At 38.7% G+C, this 19,139-nt stretch overlaps 1 protein-coding gene across 1 annotated transcript in view; it reads right to left on the bottom strand.

The window, feature by feature from the left end:
• Positions 1-19,139, bottom strand: part of LOC129654860 (sperm-associated antigen 17-like) — a 330,465-nt gene that overhangs the window by 136,056 nt on the left and 175,270 nt on the right. The window contains exons 5-11 of the mRNA XM_055584600.1: positions 18,669-18,806; positions 18,470-18,583; positions 17,714-17,864; positions 10,955-11,182; positions 10,668-10,859; positions 1,877-1,938; positions 1,205-1,318 (exon numbers count right to left, since the gene is read on the bottom strand). Of these exons, the coding sequence (XP_055440575.1) occupies positions 1,205-1,318; positions 1,877-1,938; positions 10,668-10,859; positions 10,955-11,182; positions 17,714-17,864; positions 18,470-18,583; positions 18,669-18,806 (999 nt within the window). The remainder of the gene's footprint in view (positions 1-1,204; positions 1,319-1,876; positions 1,939-10,667; positions 10,860-10,954; positions 11,183-17,713; positions 17,865-18,469; positions 18,584-18,668; positions 18,807-19,139) is intronic.

Below are 19,139 nucleotides of genomic sequence, written 5' to 3'. Positions count from 1 at the left end.
TTTTTTCAAGAGGGAGTCAGTTGATGATGGTAACTAAATATCTTGTTATTTAGAGATAACTGAGTTAAGTAACAAAAGAAACCAGTAAATACGCTGAAGATTTTTACCTCTGGGAATTGTGTTATGGCATGGGAGTGTGCATGCTCAGTCATGTCTGACTCTTTGTGACCCCACTGACTAACCTGCCAGGCTTCTCTGTCCATGGAATTCTCCAGGCAAGAATACTAGAGTAGGTTATCATTTCTTTCCTCCAGGGGATCTTCCTGACCCAGGGATTTGGCTCCTGCATTGGCAGGCAAATTCGTTACCACTGAACCACCTGGAAAGCTCCATGGGCATGGGAGGGACCTGGTATTTTTCACAAGACTCTTTACACAATGTTTTGGCTTTAAAAAATAAGTGGATGCAAAATTTTATTTTAAATTTTAAATTAAATTTAATTTAAATTTAAATTCAAAGGATAAAAGAAAAAAGAGTAAAAGTTTTTGCGTAAAATGTAAAATTGACAAAAAGAGCTTGCTTTAGTGTTACTCATTATTTTGCATAGTGGTTAAGAGCACAAGTTCTGGGTCTGATTTCTTGGGTTTGTTTGGCTCTTGCTTCTCTCACTCATCAACCAGTGAGACCCTTTCCAGTGTGACCTTGGACAAAAGTTACTAGTGGTTAAGGTGCCTCAGTTTTCTACTATTTAAATAGTTTCTACTTCATAAGATTACTGAAGAGATTAAATAACCTAGTAATACATATTAATCATTGACTAGCAGCAGCAGCATATGGTAAGTGCTCAATAAATGTTAGCCATCACAGTTTACATTGAATTGTTAATTGCATCAGAAAATATTTAGAAATGTGAAAACTGAAGAGAGCTAACAGGCAATATGGGGAAATATAAGGTTGCTTCCCAATAACATCTTACTTTTATTACTATGTGTTTTTTTTTTTTTTAAAAACATGTGCAGCAGTCATGCACATATCTTCTTTCTTTTCTTAAGAGACTTCATTAAAAAAAACATCCTATAAGAAAGTACATTTTAAACTATTTTGGGCATGTATAGCACACAGTCTGGGAATAAACTCACTTTATAGCTGAAGTAAATGGGAATATTGATCTGAAATAGATCTGAGAGTAACCTAGAAGTGAACTGTTCTAAATCACACTGAGCCTCCCCAGACCAATCTGATGAGACTCATAGCCCATTAATACCTGAAGCAGAACTTTTGGTTTAAAATGTTCAGTAAAACTCCAGTCCATTAGATTGCGTTGCTGGGTTTTCTTTATGTCCTCTAACTCGGCTTCTACAGTCATCTTCTTTGGTTTCTTAAAAAAAAAATCAGAGGAATACAATTTCAGCTTTAATTTGTTTAAGTCCAAATGAAGCCCTCTTGGACTCCATCAACTAACCAGCATGCACTCCATCTAATTGGGGGAAATCTGCATATGTATAAATCCATATGGCAACATTTTAAGAGAACTGCTGCCAGAATGCCTTTGACTTTTTTTTTTTATGGGCAACATAATCTAAATATTTTTATTGTTAGGTTATACTCTTCTGAGTCCTGTTAGCAATTATAGGCAGGTTTTCTGAACTCACTTCAAGACAGCATTAGTTCTACATAGCTGTATGGTCAGCAGGTGTTCGTGACGTTGCCAAGCCACACTGTCTAGAGAGAAGCATGGAGCCTGGAAGTTTTGCTTGAGCGGCTGGTGAAATTAACTCCTTTCTCTCCAGTTGGAACTGAGCTGGGGGCGGGGGGCGGTCTGAATAAACCCTTCTCCTCTAGGATCAGCCCCTTCCTGCTAAGTTTCTCTCTTTTTTTAGTTATGGTTTTCTCAGATCTTACTGGCATCTACACTTTTAGGGCAATAATTCCCTACCTTTTCAAGAAGATCAGCATTTGTGACCGCTTCATCTTTGATCTCATTGTTCATGGTCTGCTCTGTAAATCAAAGACATCAACATCCAGTTGTGTTTGGGCTTTGTTCTCTCTTTGGTCAATGCTGTGCCTTTTTGTTGCCATGTGATCTATGTTTCTGTGCTGAAAAGGTAATTCCTGAAAGGCATGCTTCCAAAAATGTGTTTTTGTCAATAATTCTAAATTAGTGTCTACCTAGAAAGGTTATACTAAGTCCTTTGAAAAGAACCCAGCTCCCTATATAATGCATTCCTAAATCATATATTAGATATTCTGCCTTCAGACTCTATGGCTCGCTTCTGACAATGTACTTTTATCTTACAAGCTGCAAATATTTACTGATTAAACTATGTCAGCTGCTCACCACACAGTTGTCTGTTATGATGCTGGTACTATCACAAAGCCTTTTCAAACTTGTATCTTGTGAGTGACAGACTAGGACAGGGGCAGGGACGTACGGAAAGAAGAACCACCTGACAAAATCACCTCCTACTAAAAGAAGCAATACCATACTCTCTCCCGTTAAGCTTTTCACCCATTCATTAACAATTTATTAATTTAAAACCCATTTAATGGGCATCTTCAGATTTACAGAGGTTTTAAAAGTTAGTTAAATGAATAAAATGAATAGGGAGCTGGGTTCCACGGGGCCCCTTATCATGGACACACTAGCTCTCTCTGTGACCAAAGAGTAGACTTATATGATAACTGGGACTGTGATAACCTCCTTGAGTACCAAGCACATGGCCATAAATGGAGAGGGAAGAAACAGACTGATGGTGTTGATTTCTGAATCATCCTGTTTCAGTAAATCTTAAAGTTAACAAATGTGTTATGTAGAGGAATTCCATGGTATATGAGTTTCACATGGATAAATAGACCCTTTCCTGTGAAAGTTTCAGAATTTGTAATATGCTCTTGTGACTGTGAATCTCTAAGAAAGAAAGAAATCAAGGACATAGCATATTCCAAATCTGATCAAAGTAATAAAGTTGAGGGGGAGTGGTGCATTAAATCTTGTAACATATCTGTCTTACTGCTCAAAGACAGCCAGTCTGACTTTTTATCACCCTCTGAATAATAGCAGATTAAGCCCGAGGAAGTCATATATAAAATGGCTCCAGCTTGACTCTCCAGCCACACCTCCTTCTACTCTCCCTGGCTCATTCCACTCCAGACTCGCTGGCTTGCTTGTTGCATCTTGAAGTTTTTGAACTTGACTCTTTCTCTGTCTAGCATGCTTTGCTTTTAGATAGTCATCTGTTTCAAACCCTTCATTCATATTGCTGTTCAACTGTCACCTCCTCAAGAGTCTTCTGCTTCTTATCCTGCTTGATTTTTGATCATGGCATTTATCCATGCCTAATAATATTTGTCTGTCTCTCCATCTCAAATGTGAATTCCTGGAGAATAAGAACTTCTATTTTCCCTTACCTTACTCTTTGCACCCAACACATGGTAGGAACTTGGTAAATACATATATATATATATATTTTTGATTGAATGAGAGAAATCTACATCATGTATTAAAACTGGAAATAAATATTGAGCCAAATAGTGCAGAAATGTGGAAGACATCCTACAACAAAAGCTTATTTGTGGGGTAAGCATAAGCTCAGCTGGTAAAGAATCTGCCTGCAACGTGGGAGACCTGGGTTAGATCCCTGGGTTGGGAAGATCCCCTGGAGAAGGGAAAGGCGACCCACTCCAGTATTCGGGCCTGGAGAATTCCATGACAGTCCATGGGTTCGCCAAGAGTCAGACATGACTGAGCAACTTTCACTTTCACAAGATCTAAATTTTCATTGTGTGGCAAAGAGAACATCTGGGCTTCTAGAGGGACTAGCTAATTACATCTAAGCAAGATAGGCCAAATGTTTTACTTGTCTTTAAGAGCATAGCTACTTATATTTTTGCTACTAGTTCCATCTCACCTTGGGCTGGTGAGGGTAACAGCATGAATGTTCCATTTTGATTTATAAGAAAACTATAAATTCAATTCAGTTTAATATTTATATAACACAGACACTCAAGAGAAAACTCAGGCCAACTATAACTCTAAATAGACCATTATGTCCCATGTGTACTTGAAGCAATTGATATGCTATCTGTGGAATAAAAGTTATTCTATTCTATGGGCTGCCAGATTTCCAGGAGACTTGATATTCCCTCCTGTGTCTAAGGATCCAATAGAAAAAAAAGTCTCCAGTTTAGAAAATATGTTTTAAAAAACTGTGCATCAGATATGTTGTCAAAGGGAAGAACATTCTAAGACTAATCTGAACTCTATTTAATAGTAGAGTAAAAGTCATTCTTTTTCTTTCTTCCTGATTTCTTCCTTCAACCACATAATCCTTTGACAGTGTGATTCAGTAGTTTTTGACACATCTGGAAATGGATGCATTCTCATCTCTTTGAAAAACAGCTTTCCTAATCTGTTTTACTTTAGAGATAACAAGATCCCTCTGCAAAGCAGTTACTTTATTAAAAAAACACTCAACAAGCATAAAGGGCACATCTAAACCTATAGCCTCATGGTTATCAACTCTCAGGTTTTTCATAAATATCCAATAGGCCCCGTCAAGTTCAAAACCAGTCTCAGATGGAAATCTACTGTTCGGTTGAGAAAAGCACAAGTATTTAGCCCTTCAAGTCCAGGAACAGGCTTTTCTATGTATTTGATGCTAAGGTGGTTGTGCAGGAAATACATGAACAATTTCTGCTTTGTTTAGAGATTTAAAGTGGCTGCTTCAGAAATGTGACTCAGTTAGGGGAAAAATGCAAAAACAAACAAAAGATTAGCAACAACAAAAATTTCCCTTACATGTTAATAGCCTCAGTGAGGCACCAAGGTTCATCTACCCATCTCCATCCAAATGTAACAATTCCTTGACATAGGCCAGCCTACATCAGGTAGAATCCCTCACAGGCCATGGGTTCAGCTCTCAAGATTGCTTGGCCACTAGGATACACCATCCATGATAGCATTTTTAGCCATGATGATTTAGGGAATTGCTATAAACATTTACTTTGCACAAGGACTCAGAACACAAATTTATGTGGTATGACCACCAGGTGGCAAAAGTTGCCTGAGGAAAGCTATGCACCAACTGCTCTTTAAAAAAAAAAAAAAAAAAAAGGCAAAATAAAACAAACAAACAAAAAACCCGTCAGGCCTTCTCTCTCTCCTGGCTTATTCTGGCTCTATATTAACTCAAAATGACTTCTTTGTCATACATTTATATTCCAATAGGACTCACTAATGCCATAATATCTCAAGTTAATTTTTTTGTGAGTTAGGCTAATAGGTAAGGGTATTTAGAACAGGGAGATAGAGAACCAACCCTAAAGGTAAGGCACCTGCCCTGAAGGTAAGCAACCAGCCCTAGGAAGTCCCAAAGGCAACAAAATTGGGAATGTATAACCATGAAGAAGAGAATATGAATATGGTTAAACCATCAGATGCATCACAAGGCATTTCTTAGAACTGAGGAAGCCACAAGACACAGTGGAGGAAGCATTGCTTTGGGTCCCTCTTTGGAATCCTGACTTCCTGCTCATATGTGGTTGAACAAGTTCCTTAACCCATCTGAGTCTTTGTTTCCTCATCTTCAGGATTAGGATATGCTCATACTCACTTAACATCTATTCTTTTATAGCAGTGACCATTTTTTAGAATTTTGAAATAATACAGAAAAGTACAAAAAACTTAAATGCTTGCTATAATGAATAATGATAAAGAAAAGTCCCAGCACTTCAGACAACTTACTCATGTTATTTCACAATCACATTTCTTTATTAAACCTTCATATAATTTCTGACTTTTTTGGGGGATTGTTCTGGTTTTTTTTTACACACAATTTACAAATAATAACAGTTTTGCTTCTTTTCAACATTTATAGCTTTATCTCTTTTTCTTACCTTACTGAGTTGGCTAGCATCTCCAATGTGATCCTAAATACGAGAGTTTACAGTGGATAACCTTCTGATCAAGGGAAACCTTTCAACTTTTCATCTTGATAGATAATGTTTCTTATAGTAAGTTTTAAAATACACTTTATAAGGTAGAGAAGTTTTCTCTCTATTGCTCATTTGTTTTTCATAAATTGCTATATTTTTTCTCCATCCACTGAGATTATATTTTTCTTAGTGTGTTAACTGATAAATTAAATTGATTTTACAATGTATGCGTTTCCTTCTTACAAAAACTTGTCCTGACTATTATGATTTTGTATATTGCTAGATCAGTTTGCTTATGTTTTATTCAGGATTTTGGCATATATGTTCATGAATAACTGAGTTTTAATTTTTGTTGTTGTTGTTGTACTACCCTTGACAGTTTTATTATAAGGCTGATGCTAGTTTCATAAAATGAGAAGAGAATAATCCTTCTATATTTCCTGGAATTAATTTTTGCTAAGATTGGAACTATATTTTGAGTGTTTAGAATTATTATTTTTTGAGTGTTTAATATCACTAGTCAATGAGATTATTTGAGTTTGGCATGTCTTCTTTGGGAAGGTTTTAAATTGACTTAATTTATTTAAATAATTATAAGATAGTCAGGTTTTATATTTCTTCTTGAGTGAATACTTTTCTAGTAATTTACTCATTTCATTTTTCAGTTCAGTTCAGTCGTTTAGTCGTATCCGACTCTGCAACCCCATGAATCGCAGCACGCCAGGCCTCCCTGTCCATCACCACCTCCTGGTGTTCACTCAAACTCACGTCCATTGAGTTGGTGATGCCATCCAGCCATCTCATCCTCTGTCATCCCCTTTTCCTCCTAACCCAATCCCTCTCAGCATCAGAGTCTTTTCCAATGAGTCAACTCTTCACATGAGGTGGCCAAAGTACTGGAGTTTCAGCTTCAACATCAGTCCTTCCAATGAAAACCCAGGACTGATCTCCTTTAAAATGGACTGGTTGGACTCCTTGCAGTCCAAGGGACTCTCACGAGTTTTCTCCAACACCACAGTTCAAAAGCATCAATTCTTCGGCACTCAGCTTTCTTCACAGTCCAACTCTCACATCCATACATGACCACAGGAAAAACCATAGCCTTGACTAGACAGACCTTTGTTGGCAAAGTAATGTCTCTGCTTTTGAATATGCTATCTAGGTTGGTCATAACTTTCCTTCCAAAGAGTAAGCGTCTTTTAATTTCATGGCTGCAGTCACCATCTGCTGTGATTTTGGAGCTCCCCAAAATACAGTCTGACACTGTTTCCACTATTTCCCCATCTATTTCCCATGAAGTGATGGGACCAGATGCCATGATCTTTGTTTTCTGAATGTTGAGCTTTAAGCCAACCTTTTCACTCCTCTCTTTCACTTTCATCAACAGGCTTTTTAGTCCCTCTTCACTTTCTGCTATAAGGGTGGTGTCATCTGCACATCAGAGGTTGATATTTCTCCTGGCAATCTTGATTCCAGCTTGTGCTTCTTCCAGCCCAGTGTTTCTCATGATGTACTCTGCATATAAGTTAAATAAGCAGGGTGACAATATACAGCCTTGACATACTCCTTTTCCTATTTGGAACCAGTCTGTTTTTCCATGTCCAGTTCTAACTGTTGCTTCCTGACCTGCATACAGGTTTCTTAAGAGGCAGGTCAGGTGGTCTGGTATTCCCATCTCTTTCAGAATTTTCCACAGTTTATTGTGATCCACACAGTCAAAGGTTTTGGCATAGTCAATAAAGCAGAAATAGATGTTTTTCTGGAACTCTATTGCTTTTTTGATGATCCAGTGGATGTTGGCAATTTGACCTCTGGTTCCTCTGCCTTTTCTAAAACCAGCTTGAACCTCTGGAAGTTCACAGTTCATGTATTGCTGAAGCCTGGCTTGGAGAATTTTGAGCATTACTTTACTAGCGTGTGAGATGAGTGCAATTGTACGGTAGTTTGAGCATTCTCTGGCACTGCCTTTCTTTGGGATTGGAATGAAAACTGACCTTTTCCAGTCCTGTGGCCACTGCTGAGTTTTCCAAATTTGCTGGCATATTGAGTGCAGCACTTTCATAGCATCATCTTTGGACATACTCAAATAAAGTTGCAGATTCTTTACCAACTGAGCTATCAGGGAAGCCCCTTATATCCTTTTACTCTTTTAAATTTCTATAGCACCAAAGGGAAATCTGATTCTTTATTTCCCCAATGATTTTTATTCCTGAAACAATTTTATTTTTAATACAGTAATTCATGCTTCTTTTTGTGATCAGCCATTTACTAAAAAATTTTCAATTTTAAAAATCTTTCAAAGGGCCAAAATTTTAATTTTATTTGTTCTTCCTATTGCATCTATATTTTCCATAATTTTTTTGTGGTTCAAGAACATACTCTGTAGTTTTGATCTGTGAAAATTTATTTTATGATGTAGTATATAGTTAAGGTTTTTAATATAAACATATGTACTTATGATCTCTAAGAAGCTATAGTATTAAGGAGGCCTTAATATAGGCATATGCATAACCATTATAAGTAGTAGGAAATCCCTGGGAGCTCAGCTGGTGAAGAATCCTCCTGCAATGCAGGCAAACCCAGTTGCATTCCTGGTTTGGGAAGATCCCCTGGAGAAGGGATAGGCTACCCCTTCCAGTATTCTTGGGCTTCTCTGGTGGCTCAAATGGTAAAGAATCAGCCTTCAATGTGGGAGACCTGGGTTCGACCCCTAGGTTGGGAAGATCCCCTGGAGGGGGGGCACAGCAACCTACTCTAGTATTCTTGCCTGGAGAATCCTCATGGACAGAGGAGCCTGGTGGGCTACAGTCCATGGGGTTGCAAAGAGTCAGACATGACTGAATGACTAAGCAAAGCACAGCACAGCAGAGTAGGAAATAACTGATGCTATAAAGGAAGCATATATTAGTTATGAGCATGGGAATGGTAAGAAAGGCAGTTCCAGATAAACACATCTAACAAAGCTTCATGGGCGTGTCATTTGAACCTCAGTATAATCAAAAAGACAACTCTAGTGGGAGGTTATTGTGGGGAAAAGTTAGAGATAGAAAAGAGCAGGCTGCCTAGAGGAAATAGGGTCTAATTATATTGACTACAGCATGTGATAAGAGAACAAAAGTGAAAAAGTGGAAAGGATTTGGGAAAATAATTTGGTACTGCTGAAGAAGTGTATAAAGCAAGCCAAGAAGTTGGGTTCTATTTGTAGGTAGTAGGAAGCCATTGATAGCTGAACGGTAAAGAATCTGCCTACCAAAGAAGGAGACACAGTTTTGATCCCTGGATTGGGAAGATCCCTTGGACAAGTAAATGGTAACCCACTCCTGGAACACACTCCAGTATTCTTGCCTAGGAAATCCCATGGACAGAGGAGCCTGGCCAGACTACAGTCCATGGGGTCGCAAAAAGAGTCAGACTTGACTTAGCAACAACAACGAGGGAGTCATTGAAGGTTATAAGCAGGGTAATAGCAGAACCATATTTTAAGTAAGTAATCTGATAGCTGTGTGTAAAACAGCTCAATAAAAATTTAGCCTGATATTCTTCTATGCTTATATATCTCTTAATGTTACAATATTTATTATGATTTATTCTACAATGAGAATAATTACCTGAGCAGGAGGGTGTTCAGGTAAACTGATGTTCATTGAGTATTGATTTTGTACCAAGCTCTGTACTACACAGTTTATTGCTATTGGGGGTAATTTTGGATAATTTTTTTTGCATATAATCACAATAACCCTGTGAAACACTAATGATAAAAGTTTTAATTCTGGTCACTGTACTATATTTACAAAGGTAGTACGAGTCACTTAAGAGGCCTTATGATACATTGAAAAACAAGGGTTGAAATAATGAGGACTTACTCTACAGATAATAAATGCGAGAGAGGGTGTGGAGAAAAGAGAACCTTCCTAAACTATCGATGAGAATGGAAATTGGTAAATAAACCCACTATGGAGAATAGTATGGAGGTTCCTTATAAAACTAAGAATAGTTACCATATGATCCAGCAATCCCACTCCTAGGCATACTATCTAGGCAAAACTATAATTCAAGAGATGCACTCATTCCTATGTCCATAGCAGCACTGTTCACAATAGCCAAGACATGGAAGCAACCTAAATGTCCATCAGCAGATAAATGGATAAACAAAACGCACATATATGCATATATATAATACACACAATAGAATATTACTCAACCAAAGAAAGTATGAAATAACGTCATTTGCAATAACATTGATGAACCTAGATTATCACATTAAGTGAAATAAGTCAGACAGAGAAAAACAAATATATAATGTAACTTACATGTGGAATCCAAAAAATGATGCAGATGAATTTATTTACAAAACAGAAATAGATTTCCAATATAGAAAAAAAACTTGGGGAGAGGAGGATAAATTAGGAGTTTGGGATCAACAGATACACACGACCACATATAAAACAGATAAATGACAAGGACCTACTATATAGCACAGGGAACTATATTCAGTGTCTTGTAATAACCTATAATGCAAAAAAATATGAAAAAATATATGACTGAATCAATCTGCTGTATAATAAAAGCAATGTAAATCAATTCTACTTCAATAAATTTTTTTAAATGAGTAGTTACTGAATAACACTCAGTAACAAAGTTTAATTAATAAAACAATATGAACCAGTTTTTCAACTGAAATAGGGAGGCATTTAAATAATGTATCTTGAATTTTTTTGGTTTATACATTCTATATCAGTATCTATACACATATAAACACACACACACACACACACACACACACATTTGCTCACCCAGAATCTCAGGTTGGAGCTGAGACTTCAAGTTTCTCTCCTGCTCTGTTGGTTCTCTATTATCAGAGTCTAAGGATTTCTTGTTACTACCAGGCTGACGACAATCTGATGGTTCTTTGTTGAGCGCATCATCTGGCATAGGTGTTGACCAATTCTGATTCAGAAATAAAATTCTGTCTTTGGTTCCATCATCTAGGCAGAGTAAAGCGGATCCATAAGCTACAATACTAGACAAATCGACAATCATACAATGCAAGAATGCCTTTTGCTCCCTCCAGGCAGTGTACCTGTTTGCTGTTTGGCTTCTTGGGTATTCATTTTCATGATGTATTGTTGCCTTATCTGTTTAGCAAATCTGGCAGGGTTGTCCCATGGTATGTTGAACATCTCAGAATCTGTCCCATACATCATCTTAGAATGCTTTAGATTCCCATCTTCATCAACCTCAGAGAGTTTCAGGCTCTCAAAAGTAAACACTTTGAAGGCTCGTTCTACTTCATTCCAGCTCAAGACTTCTGTAAGAAAGCAGACCCGTGCTTTTAGAAATGCTCTTTATTACCATACAGTACAGGGGCAATGGGGTGGGATGGTCAGTCCACCAGAAAGACAAGAGTCATGCCAGAATGCGTGTTGACCTGACTTTACACATGGGCACCCCAATTCTGCAACAAATATCACAGACAACTAATAAGAAACTTATACAATCAAGATATATCAAGATAACGCCCACAAACTGCTTCAAAGATGAATGAACATGAGGTGTCCAGATTGATTCACACTGACTTTCCAGAGTATTGGTTGAATATGTTTAAAACTTGTCATTTTTTTCATAGAGAATAGACTTGTGGTTGCCAAAGGGGAGAAAGATGAGGGAAAGATAGTTTGGGAGTTTGGGGTTAGTAAATGCAAACTATTACATATAGAATGGGTAAACAAGGTCATCTTGCATAGTACAGGAAACTGTATTCAGTACTCTGAAATGGAACAGAATGCAAAAAAGAATGTATATATGTATATAACTGAGTCACTTTTTCTGTATAGCAGAAATTGGTACAAGATGGTAAATCAACTACACATTTATACATTAAGAAAATGTCATTTTAAGCAAAAGCATCTTTTGCTGCTGTTGTAATTTAACACAGAATTTACTCATTTGTGTCTAATATAGGCTGTTAATTTAGTAGGCTTTTCTGTTCAGTCAGGCTTAGAAAAGGTATCTTTCCACCCAATAAACTGGTATAGAACTTTTCATAATTTTATTTCAAAGGTTATCAGCCTTCAAGGGGCTATATTAATTTGTGTATTTAATATTTATAGAATTTGTATGTTCACTCGCTCATGCACTCATTTTTGTTTTCTATGTGCTAGGCTTTATACTCTATTTTCCTTTGCCTGACATTGAAAGAAAAGATTTGGTTCAGCACTTCAAAAGTTCAAGATAGAGAGGTAGGAGGTAGTATTAACAAACAATCATGGAATTCAGTGAGGGAAAGTGAAATGATAGGGACAGATCAAAGAATCAGAGGTCACCTCTGTTCTTCCTCTCCAACAGAGAAGAGTGTAGCGGGGAGGTTCCTTTTGGAAAAAAGCACAAGGAAATTCAGGAGAGAGACACGAAAAAGGCAAAGGTGACAAAATTAAGTTTGTTCATTCATTCATTTCACAAACATTTTTTGAGCACCTACTAGTTGTCAATGACTTTAGTAAAAGGACCACAGGAGCAAACATCAGTGAACTCCTAACTTTATAGAGTACCTATTTTAGCAGTTGGGAACACAGAATAAACAGGTAATTGTATACTCTATCAGAAACAAGAAGAAGAGTAAAGCAAGATGAGGGGATAAACAGTAATAATGACTGGGAAGGGACTTTATATTTTATATAAAGAAGTCAGAGCAAGGGCTTCCCAGGTAGCTCAGACGGTAGAGAATCTGCCCGCAATGCAGGAGATGCAGGTGTGGTCCCTAGGTAGGGAAAAATGCCCTGGAGAAGGCAATAGTAACCCACTCCAGTATTCTTGCCTGGGAAATCCCATGGACAGAGGGGCCTGGTGGGCTATATTCTGTGGGGTTGCAAAATAGCTGGACACAACTTAGTGACTAAACAACAACAAATATCAGAGCAGAGTCCTGTAAAGAAGTAAAGCAAAAATAAGAAAGAAGTGGGGGAGTCATAGCACTGTCTGGGAGTAGAGTGATGGAGGCAGGGGAGGGAAATAGCTAGTGCAGAGGTGGAGGCAGGGGTGTGTGTGATGGACTTGTCCAAGGAAGCACAGTGAGGTCAACGAGATAGAGTGAAGTAGAACAATGAGAAATTGACAGAGGATTAGCTCAAAAAGTTTAGATTTTACTTTGAGGGAAATGGGTGATTATGAGAGGGTTTTGAGCCAAGAAGGAACAGGATCTGACTAACCTTTTGGAAGGGTCATTCCTGCTATTATGTGAAGAAAAGACTGTAGGTAAAAAGGGGAAAGCTTGGAGACCAACTGGAAAATTACTGAAATAGTTCAAGTGAGAGGTGGTGCTGGATTGGGCTGGGCTGGTAGCGAGAGATGTGGTGGGACTGGTTGTGGGGCATAAAAAAGGAACCAGGGATGACTCTAAGGTTTTGGTAGAAAAGAGTTGCTATTTACTGAAATAAAGAGCACTGTGAAGGAACAACTTTCAAGGAAATCAAGAATTTGGACCTATTAAACATTAAGAAATCTGCCTGCAATGCAGGAGACGCCAGTTAGATTCAGGGGTCAGGAAGATCTGCTGGAGAAGGGCTAGGCTACCCACTCTAGTATTCTTGGGCTTCCCTTGTGGCTCAGCTGGTAAAGAATCCATCTGCAATGTGGGAGACCTGGGTTCAATCCCCGGGTTGGGAAGATCCCCTGGATAAGGGAAAGGCTACCCACTCCAGTATTCTGGCCTGGAGAATTCAACAGACTGTATAGTACATGGGGTCGCAAAGAGTTGGACATGACTAAGCAACTTTAACTTAAACACGAAGAAGGATCAAAGAGGAAGGAGAGGTGGAGGAACAAGGCTTCAGGAGGGGACATATGAGCAGGATGTGTGTATGGGCAGTTTCGGTGATGGCAACAAAAATAAGAATCTTGTGTACTTTACAATGTGGGGAATAGAGCCAATATTTTATAATAAATATAACTGGAGTGTGACCTTTGAAAAATTGTATAAAAAAGAATATATGTTACACATTTTCCCCAAAAAAGACAAAAGCAAATGTTAGCATATTAATCATCCTCTTCTCATCCTTGGTTTCCTTTTCATTTTAAACTTAAATTATCTAGGAGGCTGTTCCATATCATGATAGAGATAGCCCTCCAGGTTGTTAAGATACATGATCTTGTACCACACAGGTGTCTGATATTTTAATGAGAGACTTTGATGGGATAGTTTGTTTCTAATATTTTGCTACTGTGAAAAATGATTCAATAAATGTACTTTTTAATATTAAAAAAAAAAAAAGAATCCTGTGCTGTGTGTAGAAGCAAGGTAGAGAGAGAATGAGATCATATCACAAGGCAGAAGGAGAAGAGGAAAGGTCAGATGTTCTCAGGACAGCAGGAAGAGGATGATTATGGAAATAGACATGACACACCCAGGCCCACGAGGCTACACCCACTTCCATGAGGTGACAGCATATGACAGTATTAAACATTTTCTTTTTTTTTCAGTCTCTTCAGTAAGTGGTGCTGGGAAAACCAGACAGCTAATGTGTAAAAGAGTAAAATTAGAACCCTTCCTAATACTATACACAAAAATAAACTCAAAATGGGTTAAATACCTAAATTATAGACCAGAAACTATAAAACTCTTAAAGGAAAAGATAGGCAGAATACTCTTTGACATAAACGGCAGCAAGATCCTCTATGACACACCTCCTAGAGTAATGGAAATAAAGACAGAATAAACAAATGGGACCTAATTAAACTTAAAAGCTTTTGCACAGCAAAGGAAACCATAAACAAGATGAGATGACAACCCTCACAATGGGAGAAAATAATCGCAAACAAAGCAACTGACAAAGGATTAATCTCCAAAATACACAAGCAATTCATGTAGTTCAGTATTAGAAAAGCAAACAACCCAATCAAAGAACTGAGCAGAAGGCTTAAGCAGACATTTCTCCAAAGAAGACACACAGATTCATAAATACATGAAAAAATGCTCAATAGCACTCATTATTAGCAAAATGCAAATCAAAAGTACAATGAGGTATCACCTCACACTGGTCAGAATGTGCTGCTGTTTAGTTGCTAAATCATGTCCAACTCTTTCTGCAACTCCATGGACCATAGCCCACCAGGCTCCTCTGTCCATGGGATTTCCCAGGCAAAAATAGACATTTCTTTCTCCAGGGGATCTTCCTGACCCAAGGATCAAACCCACATCTCTTGCATTGGCAGGCAGGTTCTTTACCACTGAGACATTGCCTCACACTGATCAGAATGGCCCACATCAAAAAATCTACAAACAATTAATGTTGGAGGGGATGTGCAGAAAAGGGAACCTCTCTTGCAGAGTTTGTGGGAATATAAATTGATACAGCCACTATGGAGAACAGTATGGAGATTTCTTAAACTAGGAATAAAACTACCATTATGACCCAGCAATCTCACTACTGGGCATATACTCTGAAAAAACCGTAATTCAAAAAAACACAGTCTTACAAGCAATAAATGCTGGAGAGGGTGTGGAGAAAAGGGAACCCTCTTACACCGTTGGTGGGAATGCAAACTAGTACAGCCACTATGGAGAACAGTGTGGAGATTCCTTGAAAAACTGGAAATAGAACTGCCTTATGACCCAGCAATCCCACTGCTGGGCATACACACTGAGGAAACCAGAAGGGAAAGAGACACGTGTACCCCAATGTTCATCGCAGCACTGTTTCTAATAGCCAGGACATGGAAGCAATCTAGATGTCCATCAGCAGATGAATGGATAAGAAAGCAGTGGTACATATACACAATGGAGTATTACTCAGCCATTAAAAAGAATACATTTGAATCAGTTCTAATGAGGTGGATGAAACTGGAACCTATTATACAGAGTGAAGTAAGCCAGAAAGAAAAACACCAATACAGTATACTAACGCATATATATATGGAATTTAGAAAGATGGTAACAATAACCCTGTGTACAAGACAGCAAAAGAGACACTGATGTATAGAACAGTCTTATGGACTCTGTGGGAGAGGGAGAGGGTGGGAAGATTTGGGAGAATGGCATGGAAACATGTATAATATCATATATGAAATGAGTCGCCAGTTCAGGTTCGACACATGATACTGCATGCTTGGGGCTGGTGCACTGGGATGACCCAGAGGGATGGTATGGGGAGGGAGGAGGGAGGAGGGTTCAGGATGGGGAACACATGTATACCTGTGGCGGATTCATGTTGATGTATGGCAAAACCAATACAATATTGTAAAGTTTAAAAATAAAATAAAAAAAACCACATGTACCCCAATGTTCATTGCAATACTATTTATACTTACTAGGACATGCCCTAGATGTCTATCAACAGATGAATGGATAAAGAAGTGGTGGTGTGTGTATACACACACACGCACACACACACACACACACAAGAATATTACTCAGCCATAAAAGGAACCAATTTGAATCAGTTGTAGTGAGGTGGATGAACCTAGAGCCTGTTATACACAGTGAAGTAAGTCAGAAAAAGACCAAATATTATATATTAGTGAATACATGTAGAATCTAGAAAAATGGGACTGATGAACCTATTTGCAGGGCAGGAATAGAGATGCAGATGTAGAGAACAGACTTGTGGGCACAACAGGAGAAGGAGAGGGTGGGACCAACTGAGAGAATGTCATGGAAACATATGCATTACCATGTGTTAAAACAGTTAGTGGGAAGCTGCTATGTAACATAGGAAGCTCCATCCAGGGCTCTGTGACAACCTAGAGGGGTGGGATGGGGTGGGAGTTGGGAGGGAGGATCAAGAGGGAGGGGACATACAATACTTATGACTGATTTATGTTGTTGTATGGAAGAAACCAACACATCATTGTAAAGCAATTATCCTTCAATTAAAATTTTTAAAAATCTGACTATTACTAAGGCTACTAAAAAACGAAAAAAAGAAATCAAAGTACAAATATTTCATAATTGTCTTAGATGAAAGGAGAAGGAAGAATCTGCACTTTTTTTAAAATCTAGATCAAATCAAGATGTCTATGTAATTTCCTATTTCTTCTTATAAGCAGCAATATATCTGCCTATTGCTTCAGCTGGAAATAAGATCGGTGTTTCAGGAAATGATTGTCTTTATTGTAAAATCTCCATGAGCTCTGCAATAAGAAGCTGATTTTAGATATTTTTAATGACCCTTCTTTCTACTGTCCTTAAAGAACAGACAACACGCCTTCCTATTGTGAGAGATGAACTGGAGTTAACACTTAGCATATGGCTCAGTGAGTAAAGAATCCACCTGCAATGCAGGAGACGCAGGAGACATGGGTTCAATTCCTGGGTCGGGAAGATCCCTTGGAGGAGGAAATGATGACCCACTCCAGTATTCTTGCCTGGGAAATCCCACACACAGAGGAGCCTGGAAGGCCACAGTCCAAAGGGTCACAAAGAGTCAGACGTCTCTGAGCACGCGTGCATACACACCACACCCAGCGTACACGCTACCCACAAGGGGCGCTTTCAGCTCTCCTCTTAACTAGGACGGGGACTGCTATGTCATCTCCAATCATGCTAATGAGTAGATGGGGCGAGGGGGTGTTGGGAGGCGGGGAGGAGGAAGAAAGAAGGGTATTACTCTTGTCGTAGAAACACAGCGGAATGAAAACCCAGGGCATCAAACTGAAGAATGTTGTAGTTATCAGCCTGCTGTTAATGACATTATTCAAAATAAAAAGAAACTGTAGTCAATCAAAATACTCCCCAGCCTCTGAAAGGACAAGAGTAAAAATCTTCTTGCAGATGGGAGTATAATCATTAGAGGCACACATGACCATCAATGAATGGGTTTGAGCTACAAGGAAGCAACGTACTCACCACTTGTACAGAAGTGCATGAGCTCATGAATTGTAGCTAGACGCTTCGTGCTATTCCATGGCGGGGGCAGAGGGAATTTAAGGAATTCCCACAGTGGCAACTTGGACTGCATCTCTTGTTCAATTTGAACTGGATCAAAATTCTTTAGGTCCTGATGAAAAAGAGCAGTGTGACAGAAGACGTTAAAATAAGCTGTCAAGTGCCTTATGCATATGGAGAAGGCAAAACATGATACCTTTGCTCTCATTATCTGGGAACAGGGGAAATCAGTGGTAATTGGGGAAGACAAACTGTTGGTATTTTGCTGAAGGTCAAAAAAGCTACTTCTCACTTTGCCAGAGATTCTTGGTGCACAGAAATGATGGATTCCTTATTCACAATGACAAACCGCCAAAGTCTCAAATATATTCCTGCCTCCCTTCTTAGATTCTTTTCTTGCCTCCACTAGTTTTTTTCTTCCTTTCATATTAGCAGATATATAAAGCACATAACTATAAGGTTTTAATACATATTTGGTGTAGCTGCAATGAATTCAACGGTTCATTGGCCCTCTATACGTGGGCCAGTTTTCTTTGCTGGTGTACTTTTTCCTTCATTCATGTCCAGTTTCCAAGATCTTACTTTGCAGGTATCTACTTTGTAGATTACTTTTAATTAGCATTGGTAAAGCTATCCAATTAAGATTTCTACCACTGAGTAATTACAAATGAGCTTCCTTGCATCAGTTTTCCTCTGGGTAACTTGGTCAATTGTTACCTTTAGCATGTACTTCTTGTGGGCGTGGGCATCGTGATAGTTAAGCAGGAGAGGGCCTGTGGGCACTGGTTTGCTTTCATTTTCTTCTTCAGATAAGAATATTTCATGGAGATTCTATTCAAATTAAAATAACGATTTTAAGAGAGAATTCATACTTTTCAAAGCATGCATAATTTTTGGATTTCTCATACCATCTGACCTTTTTCTCCCTCTCTGTCAGACAGAGAGAGGGCAGGATGGATACGATGTGAGCTGCTATTCTGTAGTCCAACCCATCTGCCCTGGGAGGCGGCTCTACCAGACTCGGTGGGACAAGATCTTCTTCACTTGCCACAACCTGTTGATATAAAGAGTTGGGAGGAAAGAAAGTCACTCAGTTGTGTCTGACTCTTTGTGACCCCATGGACTATGTACAGTCCATGGAATTCTCCAGGCCAGGACACCAGAGTGGGTAGCCTTTCCCTTCTCCAGGGGATCTTCTCAACCCAGGGATTGAACCCAGGTCTCCCACATTGCAAGCAGATTCTTTACCAGTTGAGCCACGAAGGGAGCCCAAGAATACTGGAGTGGGTAGCCTATCCCTTCTCCAGCGGATCTTCCCGACCCAGGAATCCAACCAGGGTCTCCTGCATTGCAGGTGGATTCTTTACCAAGTGAGCTATCAGGGAAA

Source organism: Bubalus kerabau, chromosome 6 (genome assembly GCF_029407905.1).
Source record: "Bubalus kerabau isolate K-KA32 ecotype Philippines breed swamp buffalo chromosome 6, PCC_UOA_SB_1v2, whole genome shotgun sequence".
Classification (NCBI taxonomy): domain Eukaryota; kingdom Metazoa; phylum Chordata; class Mammalia; order Artiodactyla; family Bovidae; genus Bubalus; species Bubalus kerabau.
The sequence above is the reverse complement of the archived record's forward strand: the minus strand, read 5'-3'. Positions and strand labels throughout refer to the sequence as shown.